Source organism: Bombus pyrosoma, linkage group LG9 (genome assembly GCF_014825855.1).
Source record: "Bombus pyrosoma isolate SC7728 linkage group LG9, ASM1482585v1, whole genome shotgun sequence".
NCBI classification, from domain to species: domain Eukaryota; kingdom Metazoa; phylum Arthropoda; class Insecta; order Hymenoptera; family Apidae; genus Bombus; species Bombus pyrosoma.
This window is the reverse complement of record NC_057778.1, coordinates 12,850,524-12,874,043: the sequence shown is the minus strand read 5'-3', so window position 1 is coordinate 12,874,043 and position 23,520 is coordinate 12,850,524. Positions and strand designations below refer to the sequence as shown.

The 23,520-nt window shown below is 38.8% G+C and overlaps 3 protein-coding genes and 1 long non-coding RNA gene across 8 annotated transcripts; 1 reads left to right on the top strand and 3 right to left on the bottom strand.

The window, feature by feature from the left end:
- Positions 1-27: 27 nt before the first annotated feature.
- Positions 28-3,499, bottom strand: LOC122571046 (mitochondrial basic amino acids transporter-like). The gene is made up of 4 exons (XM_043734242.1): positions 2,787-3,499; positions 2,312-2,545; positions 1,557-1,684; positions 28-1,389 (listed from the first exon to the last, which is right to left on the bottom strand). Exons 2-4 carry the CDS (start codon positions 2,343-2,345, stop codon positions 373-375), a joined length of 1,179 nt encoding a protein of 392 aa, XP_043590177.1. The 5' UTR covers positions 2,346-2,545; positions 2,787-3,499; the 3' UTR covers positions 28-372.
- Positions 3,500-4,032: 533 nt separating this feature from the next.
- On the top strand, positions 4,033-10,131 carry LOC122571045 (protein henna). Of its 3 annotated transcripts, none has more exons than XM_043734240.1 (8): positions 4,033-4,209; positions 6,876-7,004; positions 7,126-7,280; positions 7,425-7,607; positions 8,243-8,439; positions 8,627-8,889; positions 8,985-9,214; positions 9,572-10,131. In XM_043734240.1, exons 1-8 carry the CDS (start codon positions 4,135-4,137, stop codon positions 9,732-9,734), a joined length of 1,395 nt encoding a protein of 464 aa, XP_043590175.1. In that variant the 5' UTR covers positions 4,033-4,134; the 3' UTR covers positions 9,735-10,131. The 3 variants fall into 3 exon arrangements, with proteins under 3 accessions (XP_043590175.1, XP_043590173.1, XP_043590176.1); XM_043734238.1 differs by lacking the exon at positions 4,033-4,209 and adding an exon at positions 4,287-4,434; XM_043734241.1 differs by lacking the exon at positions 4,033-4,209 and adding an exon at positions 6,117-6,347.
- LOC122571048 lies at positions 5,126-5,748 on the bottom strand. Its single transcript, XR_006317936.1, has 2 exons — positions 5,551-5,748; positions 5,126-5,459 (listed from the first exon to the last, which is right to left on the bottom strand). It is a non-coding gene; the product is annotated as an uncharacterized LOC122571048 (long non-coding RNA).
- On the bottom strand, positions 9,936-17,529 carry LOC122571043 (circadian locomoter output cycles protein kaput). Of its 3 annotated transcripts, none has more exons than XM_043734233.1 (12): positions 16,363-17,529; positions 14,841-14,897; positions 14,608-14,756; positions 14,400-14,485; positions 13,912-14,116; positions 13,722-13,817; positions 13,529-13,604; positions 13,103-13,341; positions 12,791-13,029; positions 12,253-12,675; positions 11,965-12,138; positions 9,936-11,810 (listed from the first exon to the last, which is right to left on the bottom strand). In XM_043734233.1, the coding sequence occupies exons 1-12, from the start codon at positions 16,401-16,403 to the stop codon at positions 11,388-11,390; spliced, it is 2,208 nt and encodes a 735-aa protein (XP_043590168.1). In that variant the 5' UTR covers positions 16,404-17,529; the 3' UTR covers positions 9,936-11,387. The 3 variants fall into 3 exon arrangements, with proteins under 3 accessions (XP_043590168.1, XP_043590167.1, XP_043590170.1); XM_043734232.1 differs by having other exon boundaries at positions 14,400-14,491; positions 16,363-17,527; XM_043734235.1 differs by having other exon boundaries at positions 14,400-14,491; positions 14,841-14,885; positions 16,363-17,526.
- Positions 17,530-23,520: the final 5,991 nt, after the last annotated feature.

Sequence of the window (23,520 nt, the reverse complement as noted above, 5' to 3'; positions counted from 1 at the left end):
CGTCGAAATTCATTAAACACGATAAGGTTAACGTTCATGGACCAGTTCGAAGCTCTTTATTTCGAGAAAAATTATTCGAGGAAAATGGTTGCTGGATAACAGCAACAGCAACAGCAACAACAATAACAACAGCGACACCACCGACAATAACAATAATAACAACAACAACAAAAACGACGACGACGACGACGACGACAACAACAACAAACAAACAAAATCATAACACGAATATAAAAATAAAATAAATTCTCGAGAGTCACTCGAATTATGTCACATATCACCTCTTAACGATATATTTTCATCGTTACTTGCGTCAGTTTTGTTTAGAAAACGAGTACATTTCTAAGATTTCTGAAACTCAGAAAATCGTGTTTAGCGTCTTACAGTTCTGTCCACTTTCTTCTCAACAAGTTCTTTCAAATTTTCCACATCCTCCTTGGATGTCGTGGGTTTCTCATCCTCTTCTCTGCCAAATTTATCTCCTCGAGTTTGTTCTCCGTACTTGACCCCTTCCTTTGTCCATTTCTCGTTATCCTTATACTGAACGGACCACTCTAGCTTCGACTCGTCCGTGGATGTCATCGACAACGTGGAATACGGTAATCCACGAGTCACCATTCTTCTGGACACGCTGGTTAAAAAATTGTTCCACTTTTCCAAGAAGGGCTCGCGCATATCCAGACTCTCGCCGATCGATTCCATCGATATCTGTTTTTCTTCTTTCTTTGTTTCTACGTTCTCTTGGCCCAACAGTCGGAAAGTCCACGTGACTGCGGTGAACGTCACGGCATTTGTTGGAAACGCCCTGACGATGGTCGAGCTGAGTCCCCTGTACAAGCAAGAGTATCCTTCCCTTTTCACCGACTGTCTCAGACAATCGATCAATCCGGCGTAACGATTTCCATCTGCTTGAATTCGGGATTTGATCACGTCCAGAGGATAAGAGATCACCCAAGAAGCGGTGCCAGCCAGTCCTCCGGCTAACAACATGCGTGGCGTTGAAACGGGAACGTTATCCGGCATTTTCGTCAAAGCTTCGTACACGAGAAAGTAGACACCGAAACTTGGAGCTTCTCTGAGTAACGTGACGTTCAAGCCTTTGAACACGCCACGGTATCCCTCGTGTGTGTACGCGTGTTTCAGACATTGCAGCGGACCTGAGAATCGCGCGGTCGACGCTTGTAGTTGCATACGCGTTTTTGCTAGTTCAATGGGACTGCAAATCGGACTTTGAACGATCCCTGCTAAGGCACCAGCCGCGAAGTAGCAGGTCAACGAGGCAGGATCGGGTATGTATTTTTGGGTTTGACCGTAGACGCCAAAGATCACGGCGTTCACCAATGCCACGCCTGCCAGCGGAGACGACATACCCCGGTAAAGTCCTGCTACCTGGAACAATTCAAGTCGTATCCTTTGAAACTCGAAAATTCCATTAAAATTTGACGATCGATCGATTTATAATACTTTATACTTTATTTATAATGCTTTATGCTATTAAAAAATATTCATCTTTGACTATTTTTGCGTTAGTTTCTTGATTCGTGTGTATAAAATACCGATTCTTTTGCCAGTAACGTCCGAAAGCAATCCCAGTTGCCTTTGTACTTCGGGTTGCGATAGTCTTGCGTTTGCATGTGCACTTTGATCGTGTCCAAAGGATATCCCACCACAATACCGGCGCACCCTCAAACAAATTATTTCACACTTTTATTTCTCCTGCAACATCTTATTCTATGGTTATTGTATAGATCATTTGGGGGAATGAAGATATTTTAATCGCGAAAGAAATGTTCACCATTCTTATTCTCGCCTCGCGTCACCAAGCTTTTATCCGCCGATAAAATTCAATCACATACGTTACATCTTCTTCTGCGCAAAGCTAACGAATTATCAATGAAAGCAATTGTAACGATTGTTTTTACGACGAGAATTATAATTGCTTGACACGTTGTACGTCGAAGAGCGTAGATTTTCTTATCCTCTAGTGCCATTATTTTTGTAATTTTATAGTCGCTCGTAAATACTAATTTTATTCCAAAGATTTGTATCTTTTTGGAAGATTCGTTGTACACGTTTAACGTTATTCAACGCTGACATCGCATATAATTTTGCACGCGATTTCTACCCGAAAGCCTGGGAACGTGTTGCGTACGATCAAGTTAAATGTGATAATTCGGGACGTGAAAGTCTCCAGTCCCTATAAAAAAAATGTATTCGTCGAAAGAAGAGTGAGATTGGTACATCAAAATTTCGACATTGTAGCAGCCTTAAGAAAAAGTGCAAGCGAAATTGAACGAAGCGAATTATCTACCTCCCACACATCCGGCGAAAAAGTCCAGGGCCATTCTCGTCTATTGCTTATCTGTACCCGTTTTTTCCACCCGTAAGGTGATCGTGAATTCTGCACGTTGTTATTCTCGTAAAATCTTTCCGTCACGTTTGTTAAGGAAGCATGGGCGCAAATACAAATCGCAAATCGGTTCGTTCTCGCTATTGGATAAGTGGAATCCATGTAAGATTGATCACAGTTCTGTCGTACTCGTGCCTGCAACGTGAATTTCGATTAAAATTCTCCCGCAACTTATAAATAAATATACAATTTCAGTGGAGAATAATCTTCTTTGAACAAATCTCCTGCCACGAAATCAAATTCTTTTAGATAATTACACGAACGTGTAATTTTAATCGGAAAGAATCTTTTCAAGCGATGAAACGAGAAGAAACGCGGACAAACGTGATTTCCATAAGATCAAAGCAAATCATTAACAAAGATAATATCCACTTACCGAGTAGTAAAGCATCGCTACATCTCAAGTGGGCCGAACTAACGTACGTGTTGATTCGTTCTCTATATCGTTTCGATTCACTTAATACGAAATTCGTTTCTTTTCAACTAGAGACCTTTGGAGAGAAGACAAGTTTCTTCCATGCTCTTGCGATCGAACACAATTTTTCACAGATACTAACGTTTCAACGAGTTTCTTGCCTTTCTTGGAGCAAAGATCATACTCGAATTATCATCATTTTGTTGCTCTACCAATATTAAAATCTTCGCTATATTACGACAGGGTTAATAACACTCGCGCATCCCCACGTGACTTATTATCGCGAAGAGACAGTATGAGGGTCAAACGCTGATAACTGTACGTCCAATCAAATTATTTGGGCGTTCGTTGGCTTTCATTGGCGTTCATATTTGGTAAACAGTTACTCGGGCTCGATTACATTGCCGCGATTTCATTATTATTAATCGTATTAAGAATGGACGAACGATGTTAAACAACGGTAGAAGCTTCAAGGAGAACCATTTGCTTCGGAAAATCCTTCATCTTATTGTATTTTCTGATTTCCCTTAATAACGATAGATTCGCGAGCGATCTTATTGTACGTTTTGTCGAACGTAACTGGTTAATTTTAGATTACTTTTTCGACGAAATTCTGATTCGATTCGTGAATTTTAATGAACCAGAGAACGTAGCTTTCTCTGCTGAATGTTGTCTGGATGATATCTATTGCGCGATAGATCGCGCATTTTAAAGTCGATAGAAACGAAACGGACGATCGAAGCATGCTGCTTGTGTTCATCTTGCATGTATCGTAACGACAAATTGCTGATCGTTACAAATCATTTTTATGTGACGAGAAAGATCGCGCTCCCAACTTAGCATCTTTTTTCTGCGTCTTTTATTCTTTTGATATTACAATAAAATTATAACAAATGCTTTACTTTTACTTCAGGCTATGCCATACGTACATTTTTGCACGTTTACATTTTCTATAGATTCATGAACATCCTCGGGATATCAATATCGTGAAAAGTAGGCTCTATGTGAAAATTATTATGCAACAAAATATAGTGATATTAAATCACTCACGGACATTACTCAAGACGTTTGAACAACCTGTTCAACAAAGACATCGTGCGTTCTGATCGTTTAAAATTCGCTTTTGTAATATCGGTATTTATTCGCTGCTTTATTCTCACAATCGAGTATTTGATGCAAACCTGTAGCGGCATCTCATTAAAACAGACCAGCTCGACGAGACACGAACCAGTCCTATCAAGACGCTCGTCTCGGGAAAATCGTGACACAATTTCAATTCTTCTCGCAGCTTTATACGGTCGATCGTGACATGTACGCGAAAGCTGTAGCAAAATCTCAATCGATGTCTCAAAATGACACGTTCGATTCTTCGATACTTGACAAGGTAAGGGAGAAACTTTACGAAAAGATAACATTGAGAACAGATGGAAAATCTTAGTTTTGACATATCGCGAGGAAGAATGGAAGGATGAATTAGGATATGACGCGCGATAACGAAGTACATAATCATTTTATTCTGTGTATCGTCAGCTTTATTCTTAAAAGACGAATTTTCTTCGGAATTTCCCCAACGTCGTTGAATCGTAAACTGAAACGAGGAGAAACTTTGGTAAGAAATTAATTGTCGCTACATATACATCGTAAGTGATTATATATCGTGATTCTAGTTCTTATCGATAGCTATTTAATAATGAATTTTGACAAAGTTCTGTTAAGTCGGTGCAAAGTCTAACAGTACGTTTTTTCCGTCACTAATTTACTTTCATTTTAAATTACCTCGACATTGGATATAATTTTCAATTATACATTCAAGAAATTCGCAACCTTCGATTACAATCGCGTAATTATTTTTCTCTTTTTTTGAGATTTTTAATTATTCGATTATCACAATGCATTCGAGACCAGTTTCGCTCTAAATTGCGTTTTACGTTCACGGTCAATTCAGAAAACCCGTTTTCGCGAGCAAGAAAGGAAAACGCTGATACAGTTTCTGAAGTACGATTCAAATGAATCGCAGGAGAACTTGTACATTAATTATCACCTATGTTTATAAGCATCGTATCGTTGTTACACTAATATCTGTATCGTCATTATGGTAATATTTATTCATAATAATATTTATTTTCTTAAGAAAAGCTAAATGTTTATAAGCCTCCCGCTTGAATCTAAACATTTGCATAAACATGCAATTATTATGTAACTGAACTATACATCATAGAAACCTTGAAGCAGTTATTATATATGTATATCAGTATATCGTGAATCATAATGCACGAATTGACGTATTTTATTTGCCTTGATCCAGAGTAACAAAGTAAGTTCGTAATTTATTTTCATTTACATGTCAATTTACATGCATCGTTAAACGATTTTCGCTAATTATACAATGCCGATTATAATCTTGCTATGTAAATAATGATTCACTTTGCAACACGGCGATAAAATATTTATTACATATATATATATATACACATATGTTAGCGAGAGAACGAGTTTGTATGTTTTTTACACAAGTTCTCTTCCAGTAAATTTTTCTTCTGACAAATAGATAAGATACAATTATTATATAATTGTTTTGGCCTGCGTGCTGGCATGCACAAATCATCGACTTATAATCGGACATTTCCTCGAGCTCTGAGAAATTAATTATATATATTAATTATTATAATTCTGTTAATAACATACTCGAGCAAAAGTACAGTAATTTGTATGTACAGCTACTTACCTCGTACATTCTTGCTGAAATTTGATTATCGATCTTTAAACGTTTCGAAAAGTACACGATACGCTTTTACGGAAACACGAAGTTGTCGAAGTTGAATCGCTCGTTGTTTCAAAGTATTCTTTTCGAAACGAACTCTCCGATTTGTTAAGGAGAATCTCAACTTCTTTCTCTTCTCCTTTAATTTTATCGTAAAATAACGAAAATAATTTCCTCGATCGTCCGACAAAGTCAAACGCTTGCAAACAAGATACGTATGTATGTTTCTTCGATCACGGAGCGATCAACAATGATGACTGTCGACGACTCTGCATCGCATTCTCTGCGAGTTTGTCGAGCAAAAAGTTTCGTCCAGTGAAATCAGCCTTGGCATCTAGCAATCCTTCGTCATGGTCAGCATGATGCAAAAATAACGAAAAATTGCACGCTTTTCACTGAAATACGTTGTATCTTTTTCATCGGCTAATTTTTCTAGAAAATTTGATCGATTATCGCGAATTTCATTCTTCCTGACAACGCAACGAGTCCAAAGTCAAGGAACGAGCGATCGGGATAGTTACAAAGCCTATTTCTTTCTTGTAAAATGTCCAAGATTGTTTGAGAAACCAGGAACGATAGTTAGAAAAGGAGGGGGAAGGGGAAATTGTCGGTGAATGTATAAGTACCTGTGACGGATTAATGGAGCGTAGTTTCTGTAAACGTGTCTCAGGACGATAAGTCGTAACATGGTTCACGAGGAAAAGACTTTGCCTCCGTTCACCTGCAAGAATCACTCTCAAGTCTTGCTAGCGATGCACGATGTAAGGACTAACACACTTTTGCATAAGGATTCTTTAATTCATAAGTTTCCTTTCTTTCTCTTTCTTTTTTTTTCTTTTTCTTCTTTTTCGCGAAACGTTAAACAAAGAGGAGCTATTTGTCCCTCACCTTTTCCGACCTTTTTAATTTTACTACACCGGTATACGATTTTTATTTTCACAGCTATGCTTCGTAGATTATTTGTACTTGGAACAATCGGATTTGCTCGATGTAACTTGGAAAATATCTTCAGTACTAAATTTGATAATTAATATGGTTATAACATATCCTCTTTTCAATATACCTTTTTCCATAGTACGTGCCTATGGAAGAATTTGGAGTCAAGTTCGTTTTATAATCGGCTCTTCTTATAAAATACACTTTGTCGACGAGATATCTTCATTAGCATAACTGCCAAATTTAGAATTGATATTTCGAGAGAAGCGAATTTTTATCCAATCACGTAAACGTCCCGTAGAAAGATTTTCAATCAGATTACGCATATTTAACGATACCATTATTTTTAAAAGCCTACGCTGATACACGGGGGAAACTACATCAAAGAAGGTAAGGACTCGGCAAAGAGCACCTGCCTGATCTTTTCACCCAAAGAAGAGGACTCCGTCGGAGCGTTGAGCAAATATCTTAAACTTTTCGCTGTAAGTACATCAATGTCATCCATTAGCGAGAAACAAATCGAGTATTGTCGAAACGGCAAAGTTGAACGTAGAAATTAGATCTCTTTTTTCGCAATAATTTCAACTTCGATTTCATTCGCAGGAACATAAGGTTAACCTGTCGCATATAGAATCCAGAAGCTCCCTTCGTCGAACGAATATGTACGAGTTTATGGTGGAATGCGTGCCTGGCGGAGACCTTGGAACAGTGATTGAAAAACTGCGGGAACAATGCAGCTACTTCTCGATCATTTCTAGGTGAATGTTTAATAGCAAAGGATTTTTGAATATCTTTTTATGCATAAAATAATCTTACGTATTTTACGAGTCATAAATATTTAAAAACTAACGTTCATTTTTAGGGAGATGTCCTTTAATTTTGAATGTTATTTATATTTATAGAAACCATAAAGATAACATGGGAACTGTACCATGGTTTCCAAGAAGGATCAGAGATCTGGACAAGTTTGCCAATCAAATTCTCTCGTATGGAGCAGAATTGGACAGCGATCATCCTGGATTCACGGATCCTGTTTATCGACAAAGGCGCAAATACTTTGCAGATCTGGCCTTCAATTACAAATAGTGAGTCCTGTTACAGGAAATTAAAAATACATAAAATATGTCGGAGAAAGATTGGAAGTATGGGCGTCTGATGAACCTTCGCTCGAATTTGCCATTGTGGGTACAGCTGTTGTTTATTGTTACAAATGTGTCGGTGTTGCGATGACAATGAACTTGGGTTCGATACGAATCCACGGCCACGGGAACACGAATCCGATATGATACACGACCCTGATACTTCTCTCGATAGTTTCCTCAATAACTAAGTCCATAACTTTCTCAATAACTAACTAAGCCCCGGTACAAATGGAACTGCCCTTATATAGTCCTCTTCCCACCTCTCGGGTCAATCTTTATTTTTAAGGAGAACTGCATAATTATTCCATATCTCTGTCAGTACACGTCCCTCCCGTGACCGTGGCTACGTTCGGTGGCTCATTATGTCACTTCGAGCCCAAGCCCATCGTCATAAACCCTGAGTACACCTAATCGGATCAGAACATTACAACTATTTCTTAATTTTGTTACTTAAGTGTAGCTATAATAAAAAGGGTATTGGGAGTTTTCCCAAACATTCCAAAAAAGACCCCGATGTCCTTTCATCCCCGACATATATATATAAATGTATTCATAATACTATTCTTATATCTTCTTAGTGGTCAATCAATACCAAGGGTGGAGTATACCAAAGAAGAAATCGAAACATGGGGTGTAGTTTTTAGAAACTTGACGAAGCTTTATCCAAAGTATGCCTGCAAGGAACATAATCACGTGTTTCCTTTGCTAATCGAAAACTGTGGCTACAGAGAGGACAATATTCCACAATTGGAGGACATATCAAACTTTTTGAAAGGTATTAGCCGTTTTATTCGATCCAATGGATAATAGTAATATCTTTTATTTCCAATTTTGAGATACTGAATTTCTACGATATTCGTACGACAACATAAAATAACGGCAATGAGATTTATGTATTTTCACCCGTCGTTATTATCAGCTCTTCGTCTTAATTTTTCCGATATTCTTAAATATTTGCATAGATTGCACCGGTTTCACTCTTCGACCTGTGGCTGGCCTCCTATCTTCGCGCGACTTCCTAGCTGGTCTGGCTTTCAGAGTATTTCACTGCACGCAGTACATTAGGCACGGCAGTAAACCATTGTACACGCCTGAACCCGATATTTGTCACGAAGTACTGGGTCACGTTCCCTTGTTCGCCGATCCGTCATTCGCACAGTTTTGTCAAGTCGTTGGCTTGGCGTCTCTCGGATCTCCTGACGAGTACATTGAAAAATTAGCTACGGTAATTTCGAAATTTATTCATAGTTCTTTATCTAATTAATCTAATTTCGCTGGCTATGTCATAAACGAAAAGAGAACATGTAAACTTTGTTGCAGTGCTTCTGGTTTACGGTCGAGTACGGTCTGTGCCAACAAAATGGCGAACTAAAGGCATACGGTGCCGGATTGCTTTCATCTTTCGGCGAACTCGAGTATTGTTTGAGCGGCAAGCCAGAATTGCGTCCTTTCGAACCAGTAAAGACAGCGTTGCAAAAGTATCCGATAACCGAGTACCAGCCTGTCTACTACGTTGCCGAGAATTTCGAGGATGCCAAACAGAAAATGATGTAAAGTAGACTGATCTATGTTTTCAGCGTGCTTATCGTCTTATCGCGAGTGAAAGAAAGATTATTATTTATTATGAAAACTTTTCATCTTCAGAGTTGCGTCATATTTATCGTTAGCTAACGATGCATGCGATTTAAAAGTATGCATGCAATTATATAATCGCTCAACATAACGATTCGTGTAACTTTCATCTCTATTACGCCACAGAATTACGAGAATCTACAGTTTCTTGCCTCTTACTGCGTATAATGATTTTTAACTTGCGCGATCAGCCATTCTAAACAAGAAATTGTTATAAACTCTCTTTTTATCGAATTATCGATCGAACGATTTTTCATTTCTATTTCTGTTTGCAGTAAATTCACGGAGAGTATACCGAGGAAGTTTGGAGTGAGATACGACCCGTATACCCAGAGCATCAGCATAATCGACAGCAAGCATCAAATCGAGGATCTTGTGCACAACGTGAATCAAGAAGTACAAATTTTGATGGACGCTTTAAGAAAATTGAGGCAATAGAATTTTCACATAATCTTATCGATTAACCACGTTACGTATAGTAGGTATTTAACAATGCGAAACTGTTTATACGATGAAATAAAGTAAAACGGGAAGAAGAGATGAAATACTTTCCGACTTAGTCCAATTCGAGGGAAATTGTTTTTCAACCTGAAATGAAAAAGAAACGATCGATGACTCGAGGATGAACGATAAATCTCGCTGTTTTTAGGAACCTTTATTTGCACGTTGAATATGTATATAATTCTCAAATTTTTATACCATAATTTACAATCATACGTGAGAAAAGTTATTGTCTTAATACGTAATAGCCTGTCAGACACGTTCATCGGGATCCGGCTAATTCATCGGAATGTATATGAATCCTATGTTTCAATAAATATATGTATAATATGTATAATACGTATACATACATATGTATAATCCATCTAACACGATCATGATCGTAAAATATATCGATTTCGATGCCATATACACACGGGTATAATACACGTTGTTTCTCTATAGACACGTACATTTACAAATAGCTTATTATCATGATACATTTACAACAAAATATATTATTGTACTTTCTTTTTTTTTTCGCCTTCTCAACCATGTATATACAAGGTAAATTTGTTGTATTAGTCGCCAGTGTTTTTCTAACAAGCGGTAGGTTTGTGAGAGAAACAGGACACGCGTTTTCTGTTTGTTTCTCTTTAGTCGTAAAATCTATCGTTTACGAAAAAAAAAGACGCTGAGAACTCGTAACAAAAATACCTTGTATACATACATATGTAAATATACCCTGTTTTTTTGAAAAATTCGGTTCTCTTTAGTTTCTACGTGGTCCGGTGAATAACAAAAATAATTCTCAAACTTTATCGTCTGAGATGCACATGTATTTTGAACACAAAGCGTTCGATCAGAGTTCCAAGTAATTTTACCTGTGCTTTGTACTTTTTTAAATCAATCAAACAACTATCCTTTTGTTATGCCCGACTCGAAGAGCCAGTTCACGCATACGCTGCCACCGAGTGGATAAACTTTGTACAGAATTTTTACACATATGTATATACGTCGTGGGAGATACAAAATGGCCCCTTAAACTTCAAGGGATAAATATCGACGTTTCGAAGAATTATCTCGTGTCGATCGTAAATAAATAACGAAGGAGGTTTGCAGCGATTTTTTAGTATGGTACTTTCGACGTAAACCAAACAGACGAATACACGTGCCACAACGATAAAAAGTACCATAGACTTGAATTCCTTATCCTTTCTCCAGCACAAAAAAATCTCTTTTCGGTCGAATTTTGCTTTTTTTTACAAAAAATTGATGCAAATACGCTCGATCGAAGCAAACGGAAATTCTCGTCATTCGGCTATAATTTGCGTTACAAACACGATTTCACTTCTTACACGGAATATCTTTTGTACATACATCTCACATTTGTATAAAAATAGGAAATCCTTCGTGTCTCGTTCCTGCATGAGACGCGAACAGAATTGCGTGGCGCGTTTCGATTCGCGACGATCGAAGCTACGTTCCTCGATACCCGTTCCATCTTGGACGAATGCCCGATCAAATTTCTTTTCAAATATCAAATATCAGTTCCTTAACCGAAGAATTTCAACGGAGATCCCCGATGGAGGATCGAAGAAAGGGACTTTTTCAATTTTGCGACGACCTCTGTTGTTGATTCGCGGATGGCTCTATCTCGTTGTACAGTATATCCGCTTGATGTGGACACATTTGGAAAGGCACGAGATCCGGTGGATTGCCATTTTGTCGCGTTGGTGCTTGCTGTTGAGACTGTTGCTGCTGATGTTGCAGCTGTTGGTGCTGCTGCTGTTGCGTTTGGATCATCGTACCTACGTTACCTTGCGCTGTAGTTGACATGGTTGGCACTGGACTCACTGTCAATGGATGAGAGAACAACTCTGTAGGCACGATTGGCACTGGAACGGTAATCGGTAAAGGAAGAACGTTTACTCCTTGAACGTTACTAGACGTTGGCAACTGAACGTTCGAATTGTTCGTATTGCACCTGTTCATCTGTTGACACGTATTCGCAGTATTGTACGGCATGCCCGCCTAAAAAAATATTTGTAATTTACGAAAAAAATGACGTGAATCTCAGGATTTAACCCATCGATGTTGGCCTAACATTTTATTTGCGATATTTCGATTTACTCGCGTGAAAATATCTAATCGTAGAAAACATCAACGTGCTTATAAAGATACTTACATTGAGCAACGGCGATAAAATACCGTATCTAGCGATGAACAACTGTTCCGACACTCTTCGTAACTCTTCTTGCTGATGCACTATTAATTGTTGCAGTTCTTCGTGTTTTCGTTGCAGCTCGTCTTGAATTTGATTCTGTGCTGGTGTCATCACGATATCTTGCTGATGTAACATCTACAAATACGCAGATATTTATGTACGATACGTTGTATCCTCAGCAACGTTTCAACGACAAACTGATTTCATAAAAATATATTTCGAACAACCTAATAATTGTTGTTGCTTTACCTCGTGTGTTGGCAATGTGGATATAATTGGCGCGGCAGGAGTTACGAAGCCTGTGCTAACCACAGGTTGCAAATTAACAGTCGTGTACTGCGCTTGTTCCATAAAGTTGATGCAGCTTTGATCAACCTCTAACAAAGATTGTTGTTGCGACTGTTGTTGTTGCTGCTGCTGTTGCTGCTGTTGTCTGTTATCGATTTGAGGCATTTGAGTTTTCGACGGCACAGAGCTATTCGCCGAGGCGCCTTTCGATCGTGAAACGTGCGTTATCTGCGAATGCGGCGAGCTCTGCATGGAAGCCGACATCGACGAACTATCAGAGCTCTCCACGTGATGTCGTGGCCGTGTGTTCGATGCTATGGATTTCGACGTTTTCGACGATTTCGCTGGCCATTGTGTCGGAGGAACCGGGCAAGACGTGGTCACCTGTAGGAAGATCGCGCACACGTTATTCTACAGAATGTCTGGAATCGTACAATCATGGAATTTAATAGCCATGACGGTTGTCAGGCGCGCATAAAATTTACACGAGTGAATTCACCTGCTGTTCCACTGGCATCAGAACATCCTGACTCTGCTCCTTGTTAAAACCTTCCGACTCCTTACGCAATTCCTTGATCACATCGACGTAACTGACAACGTAATGCGTGCAGACGATAAACTCTGGCTTCGAATTCCACTGATTGTACGTGATATAAAATCTAGTTTGCAACCATATCCATTGTTGTCCCTTCGTGAGGAATCTGTAGTAACAGGAGGTTCCTTCACCCTTCTGCATCACTACCAATAAATTTCTCATAATTTCAAACTCATCGTTTTCTCGCGATATTCTCTGCCTTTATCGGATACATACGTGATTCGTGGCAAGTAACCACCTTGTCCAGGTCGTCCACGTGATAATAATCATATCCAGACGTGCCTAACACTTCGAATGGCAAATATCCGATGATAGGCGGCGCTCGATGATCCAGAAATAGGAATTTCCACTCGAGGCTATGTCGCGAAGTGAATTCCGACTTTGTGTTATCCATCACCGATAGTTCGCGGATCAACTGTGGCGTCTGGAGGCGTCCTGTACCCACGAAAACTAATCTAAGAGAACACAAACGAGTTTATTGCCACGGTTCGATAGATCACATGTTTGTACGTGCTTTCCATCCGTGCAGTTCTCTCATTCCAAATCTGTTGATAACATATTAACTAGCAACAACGATATATTTAAAGCAATTAAATGTACATGCGTGTTTTACTTATGTCTTATCTCATTAAGTGAAATTACTTCGTATCTATTCCAGTAGTATTGCCGAATTTCGTGTTCGGAAGCAAGTTATCCGCGTCTGTATCGACGTCAGAACCTGTAAGCAAATAGGTAAACGTAAATTTTTAGTTGTCTGTATATATATCGGAATGAAAAATAACGTTTCATATACATAAAACATTATTGTACGTATAATTATAATATAATTACGTACGAAAATATCCGACAAATTGCACAAGCTCGTATATTGGATTTTCTTGAACATTTATGCCGCCTCTTTTGATATGACACGAAAAAGATATCTTCTCCTCTGTAAATATGCATAACGATTTTAATACATTTACCGATGTACTATACTCGATATTGTTTTCCTTCCAAAAAATTTATTTCTTAAAAAGTAGTACCCTGTTTAATGTTTCGCTGGTCTTTTGTGATTGCAGGATTCAGAAGTACGTTGTAGAGAGGAGATTGATCCTCTTGGTAAGTGATATCGTAGATCGTCGTGTTCTCCAGTTCGTTCGGAAGATACCCGAGAAGAGACGTGACGCTTTCAGACACATAATAAATGCGCCCGCTTGAAGAAAATACCATTATAAAACCGTCCAGAGCCTAAGAAACGTCGTTTGTGTTTATTATTAGTAAAAACTTTAGCCGGGTCATATCGATCGTGCCACTTTCAGTAACGTCTTTATAAGCTTGAGTTCGTTCGGAAATCGAACGAGGATAATATATTACAGAAGTTATACGTCTTTTTCTCTATGCGACGAATCATAGCGATACGAGTTAAAGAGTTTGACGATCTCAATCTTATAACCAATAGCGACACTGTTCCAAATCGATGACTATACGCACGATGGAAGAACATGTATGTTTTATTACAGAATAATCGTACCTCTAATATTAGATGCGTAAATTCTTCGTTGGACAGGAACGACGGTTTCCAATCTTCTTGAATCTCGTGCACCCTCGATCTGACAGCTATTTCTACGGCATTTTCAAGCTCGAAATTAATAATATTCGTAATTAAACGTAATCGTTGAAAAAAGAAGAGAGTAAGAGCGTAAGGCGAGTTAAATTATTCGAATTATCAAACGATGTACCGTTGTGATTTTTTAAAAACAAAATGGTCGACTTCAGTACTGTGGATTTATCCATTTTCCTCGTATTCGAGCTGACCATGCTACCAAGTTCGTTCACGAGCATATTGAACTGATCTCTCCGTTTCTTTTCGCTCAGATTTCGTGATTTTCTAAGGCGGTAAAAGATTCTACGATTAGTTTGGCACCTTCGGAGGAGTTGCGCGAAGCAATAACATTTCCAATTGAACGCTTACCGTTTCGTGTCATCCTTCTCGTCAACGTCATCGTCCATCGTATCACTGAACAGGAAGCTCATGAATATATTAAAGAAAAATATAATAAATTTCTGAAGCATCGGTGTTATCAACATCATGCTATCATTGTAACATTAGGATTATCGTCGGTATTAATGTACTCGAACGTATTTTTGCGATATAAATTTCTTTCTTATCGATTAAAAGAAGAAAGAGAAATAGGAAATATTATTTGATCTTTGGATACTATGTATCTCGTTAAATGGATATTTATCATTCGGACGTAGAATTATCCGATGGTTATGATATCGTAATTACTTGATATTGCAGATTTAGAATTAAAGTTAGAAATGTGGAATCGTAAAATTAGATTATCAGCGTCAGGTGTCGAGAGGGGAAGAAGATAATTTGAAACGCATCTGCTTGTGATTTTCTCACTCGGCACAGGGATACTACACGTGCATTACAATAAAATCAATACCACGAACTGCTTATTGTGTAACAGGTTTGGCAATCGATATTGGTTGGAATAACGTTGTTTCGTGAGATTGCCGGACACCTAATACATCATCAAACGTGTATTTCGCGAAATATTATTTACTTTCATGTTAAATCGTTCAGTCGATATTTTAAAATTATTAATTCGTCTATAAATCGCGAGGAGAATTTACAAAGCATAATATAATAAAACAGAAACCATGTTTCTGGCGCGGCATTATATCAAACAGGTAAATTAAATATTTAATAATTAAATATTTATTGTCAACGGGAAGACGTTAACAGAGGACAACGAAGTTGCTATGAGTTTATACAGGAATGTATTATCGCGAAGACTAAATATCGAAATTAATAGAAAACGATGTATCAAACAAAATACATACAAAATATATTCTAAGGAATCGAACAGAGAAACTACAAAGTATAATTCCCTAAAAAAATTCAGAGCGATACAAAATAATAGTCATTGATTCGAGTGTAGGAATATCGCCGCGCGAGTGCATCGATCAGAACACGTTACGCGTCCCTGGCGATCAGACGTCTGCGAGCGATCGTCGGACGACCAACGCACCAAGCTCAACCTTATCGATTGTATAAATCGCGGCATAATCGTTGATAGTCAAGTTGCAGCATCGATCTACCGGTCGCGCGCTGCACGCAGTGTTAATCGTGCCACGATAACAACGGCAAAGACAACGAATCGTAAATATCGATTCGCGGTATCGATCGATGGAACGTTCAACGGAGCACAGTAGATCGTGCCAGTCCTGACCAGACGCTCGCACCGCTCCTAACAATCAGCGAAATAAAAATCATCTGCGTCCAAATAAATAACAAACAAGATCAACAGATCGGTGACTATCAAATTTCATCGTAATAGATCGATAGAGCGGACGTGCTTTTCTATCGTTCGCTAAATTTTCCAATTTTCATTGTCGACGTTTGTTGAATTTTCCGACGGTCGATAAACAGTATCGTTGTTATTATTCGTTGAACGATGTGTTAGTAGTCGCGTGTCACTTACTCGGATTGTCTGGAGGATCGCCCTCGTGAATAACTCGCCATGTAACTTGACGTATGTGCGCTGTCACGTCCGTGTATGCGTGTTGTCGCGGACACGCCGTCGATCAGTAGCCTCAGATCTTGCGATCCTCGTTCTCTCGAGGTTTCCCCTGTTGACGAGTATTCGTCGACCACGTAGAATTCACAAGCTCGGGGTGCCACTTCCGCGGCAAGCGCCGACACATTTTTCGAACGACACGCGCCAACAGACGAGTCACTGGTTAGCGCGCCAGCAAAATCCGTCGATGAAGCCTCTAACGATCGCTCGAGATAGCTTACGGTGCATGCACGTATGTACGTGCGACGCTTACGTACGACTTCGCAATGGAAGGTCTCTCGTTGCACCGTCTGAAGTTGTACGCGCTCAATTCTCTGGGGCTCTAATACCGAGAACACGGCTGCGAACTCACGATGGCAGAACGCATGCTCGGATTTGAAAACAGAAATGACAATGACACTGCGTGATTCATTCGCCAAATTCCACCGTTGCACGATTTTCTTCTCTAACGTTCGTAGAATCTCCCGATATTCTTTTCCGACGTTCGCTGAGTTTATAGATACGGTCCTCCGGTTTATATATATAGCGTACCGAGGTTAGCTTAAACAGCTGTTATTTGGATTAATAAGAAGTTTAAACGATAAAAAACGAAAGCATAGTTTTATAGGCGAGAACTATTCGATGCGACTGATCGATCGAAAGCTCGTTACAGACAGATATATTCTAGTGACGTAAAATTCTATACCGACGCTCATCTAAGCATTCTTACGTAACGTTCTACGTTGCTGACACAATAACATTTCAAACTTTATGCATCGATGTATATTTCTCGATTGAACGTTTTCATAGGCAGCGATCGAAAATGTCTTTTGCTTACATCGATATTTCCGATACCCCCCTCCCCCTCCCGCGCCATCGTGCTACCTCAACGATAAACTGAAAATTTACTTTAGATTACGATATAAATTTATTTACGATAACAATAAAACGATAGTCGCAAACTTATTATAGTATTATAAACTAGAAAAATTTCCTTTACGATATTTAAACGACGTAAGAAATGCTGCACCGTGTCTACCATCTACCATCGTATCTCCTTTCTCCGGCGTTTGTCACACGATAGTGCGTGCAGCAGAGTATCGAATGGACCAGGGACGTTGATAAGTGTGTTAGATCGCGGCCAACTTCAAGCAAATTATCCGCCAACATGATAATGGACGCTAAGCATTTTCCCATTGTGCGCACGCGCGTCTTGTCAATGCATTACCACCTAGCGATGGAATCAAGTTTGACATGTTTTTACCAATCCAAGTCAGCTTCATTTCGTAGGATTCGATCATCACGCATAGGAGACGATTCGATTTCATTTTCGGTATTCGCAAGATCCGAAAATTTATTTCTAACAAGGTCGTATCGCCCAAAAATAGTACTTGAACCTGTCGCATTAATATATATTATAGAAGATAAGATGCTCGTAAAAATTCGAGACTATCTCGAGTTGACATTCAATTATACATCTATATCTGCGATTCTTATACGCAATTCGAAACTGTCCCGGATAAGTAAGAATCTATTTCAAAATATTCTTTTCTCCAAGTATTCGTAAGATATTTGGAAATTTACGATCGTATTCGAATCTATTTGCCATATGCTCCATTCCATCGCTACCGTCGCCATGAAAACTCGCATACCAGATGAGCGGCATCGGTAGCGGCACGGATCGCTTCTTGTCCGCCAGTAAAATCATGCCTGATTGGTCAGACCGTGTTGCACTATTTCGAACGTCGTGCCAATCATACGCAGTGACGTATGCAGTTCGTAAAATAACATGTTAGGACTTATCGAGAAATGCGATTAACGCGCCTATCTCATCAACGATATCAAGCGAGTTACATTCTCTCGGATGGAATTATAAATTCTGCGAAACTTGAATGAGATACCGAACGAAGGAGATTTTCTTTTTTTATAAAATAGCGCTATGTCATTTTTTAATGCGACGTACGTATTATGTATGTATTACGGACATACGAACGTTTTTATTAAGTGGAAAATTTATTAATGTTCTTTTATATTTCAATGAAAATTGTCAAGATCTTGATCGATATAATCCAATTTCCGAATAAGATACCGAGAAGTAGATAACGTTATTCGTAGCACGGCGCTCTTAAGTAGAACAATCTGGTGCAGACATATGGTCGTCTATTATCTACTGTTCATTTCCTTAAAAATGCAGATTACAATATTGCAACTTTAGACTTATATATATATAGGGAAAAAGGAAAAGGAAAGAGAAAAACCTCGTGTAAATTTTACATAATGTTTATTATTTATAGTGTACTCAGAAATGTTGGGCCTCAACCAGTGGGCCTTCTCTTTTTTTTTCTTTTTTCACTTTTTTTTTCTTTTGACATATTTGATCAGTAAACATCACAATGTTATCTTTTTCCTCTAGTCCGTACAGTTTTTCCTCTCTCTCTCTCTCTCTCTCTTTTTTTGTAATTTCTTTTTCTCTCCATTAAAACCAACGCGCAACCTGCTCGTATCCGTTTTGCCTCTTCATGAATTTCTTAACACCGAGACTTCACGTCTTCATCGATTTCGGTAACTTTTTCTCTCCTTCTTATTTCTTATTCTCGTTGATTAAAAGATTAAAAAATTAATCATCGAAACGTATTAAGAAATCTCAGCTCTCTCTCTCTCTCTCTCTTCGTTCTTCGTTTTCTTTCATTCAGTTTCGTCGTTTCTCATTCATTTCCGAAAAACAATACGATTCGCACGTAATAAACGAACACGAAATCTTGCGTACAAACCCGTCACGAGCAGATTGTGCCTCGCAGAAAATAAATAATCATTCAGCTTCTTACGGTGTTTGGTTTCTCACCCACAAGATCAACATGCCAGCATATCCGTTACAATAAAACATCGAAATATAACAACCGTGTAGAAAAACGCAAAACGGAAAAAGGAAAAAGATAAGAAAAAAAATAAAAATAAATGATCTGCTACGCTGTATCGGTAATTTATAGATCGCAAGAAATGTATTGTTCAACGTGATGAAGTTTTCAATTATACTTTCTCTCATTCTCCCTCTTTCTCTCTTCCTTTCTCTCTAATTTCTCTCTCTCTCTCTCTCTTTCTCTCTCTCCCTTTCTCACTCTCTCTCTCTCTCTCTCTCTCTCTCTCGCTCGCTCCCTTGTTCTTTCGCTCTCTGGTTCGTTCGTTCGATCGTGTCTCTGCTCAATGACCAATAATAATATAATATATATATGTATATATAATATGTATATCCGAGGCATGAATGTATTCGGTTAAAACACAACTTAGCATTAGTAATGTTCGCGTATTACAAAAGTTGTCGCCGAATACGAAACGGTCGATTCGACAATTAGAAAAAACGCATCGTTTGTTCTTTAATATTTTTTTATGTTCTTTCTATCGCTTTATCTCTCTCTCTCTCTCTCTCTCTCACTTTTTAAAAATTCTTTTTATTTCGTTTTCCTCGTTTCATCCTCTTTCGTAATTTTTTCCTGTTTTTTTTTTATTTTCTTTTGTTCTGTCGTCTCGCTTCCACCTCGGGCCGATATTCGAGGAGCTTCTAAAAGTGTGTTTGAGTGGGCGCTAAAAGTAGGAGAGAGAAGGACATAGGGAACGATCCAGGATGCTTTCTCATTCTTTACTTTTTCTCTTTCTCTCTCTTTCTCTCTCTCTCTCTCTTTCTCTCTCTTTCTCTCTCTCTCTCTTTCTCTCTTTCTCTCTTTCTCTCTCTCCCGAAACGGGCGGTAAGGTTGTAGAAGAATTGGGATTGGGGAAGTGACTTTCCTTTTCTCTTTTTCTTTTTTATTATAGTTATAGTAACCAACCACCCCCACTGTACACGCTTCTGCACGACTCTTCGTCCTCTCGTGGACATTGAAAAATTAGGATACGCACGTGTCAAAGTCGAAAAATGAAATTCTAGGGACGGTGGCCACATTCTCGTCCGTCGATCGATTACCATCGTATCGACGTTAATATCGTTATATTGCCATTCTTGTCACGCCTTCGTTTCATTCTTCGATTCGATCAATTGAAAATTCTGCCGCAATTCGGTCGTCGAACGTTCGCGAATTATTTGCAACAACAAGACTTTCCTTCTTTCTCGTCACTATCTCTCTCTCTCTCTCTCTTGCTCGCTCCGCGCGCGCTCTCTCTCTCTCTCTCTCTCTCTCACTCTCTGTTTCTCTCTCCGTTTGTCTTTTCTCCGTCCGACGAGCACTTTATTTTCCTTTTTCCTCTCTGTCTACTCTATTTAACGACGTTCAAGGTCCCAGTGACACACGAAAAGCATACGAGGATCTATCTTAGAAAAGTCGAACGTCGTCGAAGAGATTCGTACGAAACACCGTTCACCACGCGATTATCTTTGTGTCTTTTTGTTACTAATTTTATAATTTGTCAGTTCATTCGTTACGACGCGTTCGATCACGAAGCTTCGTCTATCTTACACGCCGAAGACAGCTTTACGTTTCACTTCCTTATTTTTCTTCGTTCGTTTCTGAAATTTTTGTACGAAGACACGATACCATTCCTGAACACAACGAGATCGTGACGCGATCCGACCGTTCAACGACCGACGTACGGTCGCGCGCTAAGAAAATGCCGCGAAACGATAGTGGCGCGCGGGTACGTGATCGTTCTTTTTTTTTTTTTATCCTTTTTCTTATTTTTAAAGATCTCGTTTATATAAGGAATCGTCGGGGGGACTGAATATTCGAAAAACCTTGGTAAAAATATGTTGCGTGCCGTGACCCTGCGCCACTCGCCTCGCCGACACTTCTGGCCCATCTTAATTAATTGTTTTTTCATTTTTTAAAGTTCTTTTTCTTGTTTCGTTAATCATCTTTTGTTTCTTTTAAACTCCAAACACTTCGTTCAGCCGTTGGCGTTATACGAAATGATCAGTTACAATATCATATTATATATAATATATATAATATATAATATAATACATATATCATATTCTACATTACATTACTATGTTCGAAAAATAATATTACAATATATAGTGTGTGTTGTTATGTGTATTATCATATTATTATTATTTTTTTTGCTGTTTTGTTACTCTTCTTATTCCTCCTCTCCTCCATGATAGTAACGCCTCGCTTTTTTCTTACCTATCGCTTTTTTAAAATTTCTCTCTCTTTCTCTCTCTCTCTCTCTCTTTCGCTCGCTCGCTCGCTCTCTCTCTCTCTCTCTCTCTCGATCGCTCGCTCGCTCGTTCGCTCTCGCGCTTTTCGTTTTCTCTCTCTTATCTCTTTCTTTCTCCTATTATTACGCGCGGTAGTATCTAAAATTTACAATTAGTTTATAAACCGACGACGATGCTGCTGAGAGGGCAAACAAGAGAAAATTTCGTTTAGCGATAAAGAGGACACAGCTGGATGTCTGTGTTTCCGGTCAGCGTATCTGCTGCTTGTGTGTATACGATCGTATAAAATTATTACATTTTCGTGATTCAGTTTCGATACGATTAGAAACGGCGGTTTTCTTTTTCGTTTGGGAAGTTCGTTCGTTTCGCGTGACTCAACGAATCACAAGTGGAACCAGACGAGAACGATCGACTCGAATCGACAATTTCGTCAATGTCGATCATCGAACGATTCGTTCTGACCGTTCGTTATCACGGAATGCCCTAGAAGATTTATTCTTCAGCAGTGGAACGTTATTCGTTGCTTCTCTCAGCAGTACGACGGGTCACGCAACTAAATCCATTTAGTGTGTTTGTGTGGATGTAAAACCGCTAGGCGCTTCTCTCTTCTCGTTCTCTTCGTTCTTTTTTTTCTTTTTTTAATTTGAATAACAATCACTTTTTTAAATTTGTTTTACTAAATATATCACAAACTGCCGGTGGTTAGTGCAGCGTCCGAGTTCGTGCTAAAATCGTTTATCATTCGTGCCGCTGATACCTTTTTGTCTCGTAGATAGAATTCAATCGTTCTCGATGGAAAAAAAAAAAAAAGAAAAAAAAAGAAGGAAGTTCTTCGACTTCGGCAAACTATTTTTTTTTTACGTAATTTTGCCTCGAAGCGTCGCGATAAATCGTTTGACACGAACTCTGAAGCTACCACCGGAAAAATATAACGTTAAAGGATTACATGTTAATAGTTACATCACTGTCGGAAGACGCTTAGCTCCGAAGGGTTCTCGATGGACAATCGCGAACTTTGGAAGCGTTCAACGAAAACTCTTCGGTCTCGTCTCCAACGTACGGTTAGTTTAAGTTGTCGAACTAGTAAATTTTTTTTATTTTCCGTTTATTATGCTGCCACAGAAGATTCTCTTTTTTTTTTCCTTTTTATTCGTTTACTCGTAAACTGTAAATATCTTTATAAATTCATTACCTTAAAAGTATATATTTATAATTATATCATATTACCTAATAATCTTCGTTTCGTTTTGTTTTTCATTTTTTCTTCCTTTCGTAACGATAGAATTATATCGCGGATGCCCAATAGATCGATACGCAATTTTGACGTTTACGATATTTCCTTTCTTCCCTTTCTCTTCCGTTTCTATCTGTCTATCATTATTCCGAGAAACTTGTTGTTTCGTTCTTTCACTCGCTTCAATTTTCGTTTTTATTTCGTTCTTCTTTTAGAAAACTTGTAGTCAAGGGGGGCAACCGTGTTTCTTAATTACGTCTGAAGGATATGGCAGGGTCGGGTGGAGGGGGAGGGTGGAGGGATCAAGGACAGAGGAAATCAAGCAATTCTTTCCAAGTATTACAACGAGATACAGTAACATCGAATTAATTCTGCTTTTCTCCAGGCTATATAGGCGTTTTATCATAGTTTCGCCATAGAGACAGCGAAAATCAAGTACACTAACGTTCAATCGGCCGACACTGGGGTTAATATCCAGAGGAAACAATTGTTCGAACGAAAGTGCTTTCTCGTGATACCAGTCGAGCACCCAGATTGCATCGTTGTCGAGTTAAAAACGTTCTGATATTCTCGCTCTTTTCCTTCTTAATGGGAAATTATACCGTCCGAAACGACACCCTTCGAATCGAATTCGAAACAAAGCAAATCGTTGTAGACGAACAGAAGCAAGACTGCGGTGAAATTTCGTTCGAGGAACTTT

Excerpts from the sequence above, each read along its gene's own strand:
- LOC122571046 (XM_043734242.1), bottom strand. The coding sequence starts at position 2,345 with ATGGCCCTGGACTTTTTCGCCGGATGTGTGGGAG. Across the intron at positions 1,685-2,311 it reads TTTCGCCGGATGTGTGGGAG|GGTGCGCCGGTATTGTGGTG; the intron begins GTAGATAATTCG and ends AATTTGTTTGAG. Across the intron at positions 1,390-1,556 it reads CGTTACTGGCAAAAGAATCG|GTAGCAGGACTTTACCGGGG; the intron begins GTATTTTATACA and ends GAATTGTTCCAG.
- LOC122571045 (XM_043734238.1), top strand. The coding sequence starts at position 4,306 with ATGACGCGCGATAACGAAGTACATAATCATTTTATTCTGTGTATCGTC. Across the intron at positions 7,005-7,125 it reads AATATCTTAAACTTTTCGCT|GAACATAAGGTTAACCTGTC; the intron begins GTAAGTACATCA and ends TTTCATTCGCAG. Across the intron at positions 8,440-8,626 it reads CATATCAAACTTTTTGAAAG|ATTGCACCGGTTTCACTCTT; the intron begins GTATTAGCCGTT and ends ATATTTGCATAG.
- LOC122571043 (XM_043734232.1), bottom strand. The coding sequence starts at position 16,403 with ATGGCGAGTTATTCACGAGGGCGATCCTCCAGACAATCCGA. Across the intron at positions 14,492-14,607 it reads GTTTTTAAAAAATCACAACG|AAATAGCTGTCAGATCGAGG; the intron begins GTACATCGTTTG and ends AAAATGCCGTAG. Across the intron at positions 13,030-13,102 it reads GGTTACTTGCCACGAATCAC|TGATGCAGAAGGGTGAAGGA; the intron begins GTATGTATCCGA and ends ATTTATTGGTAG.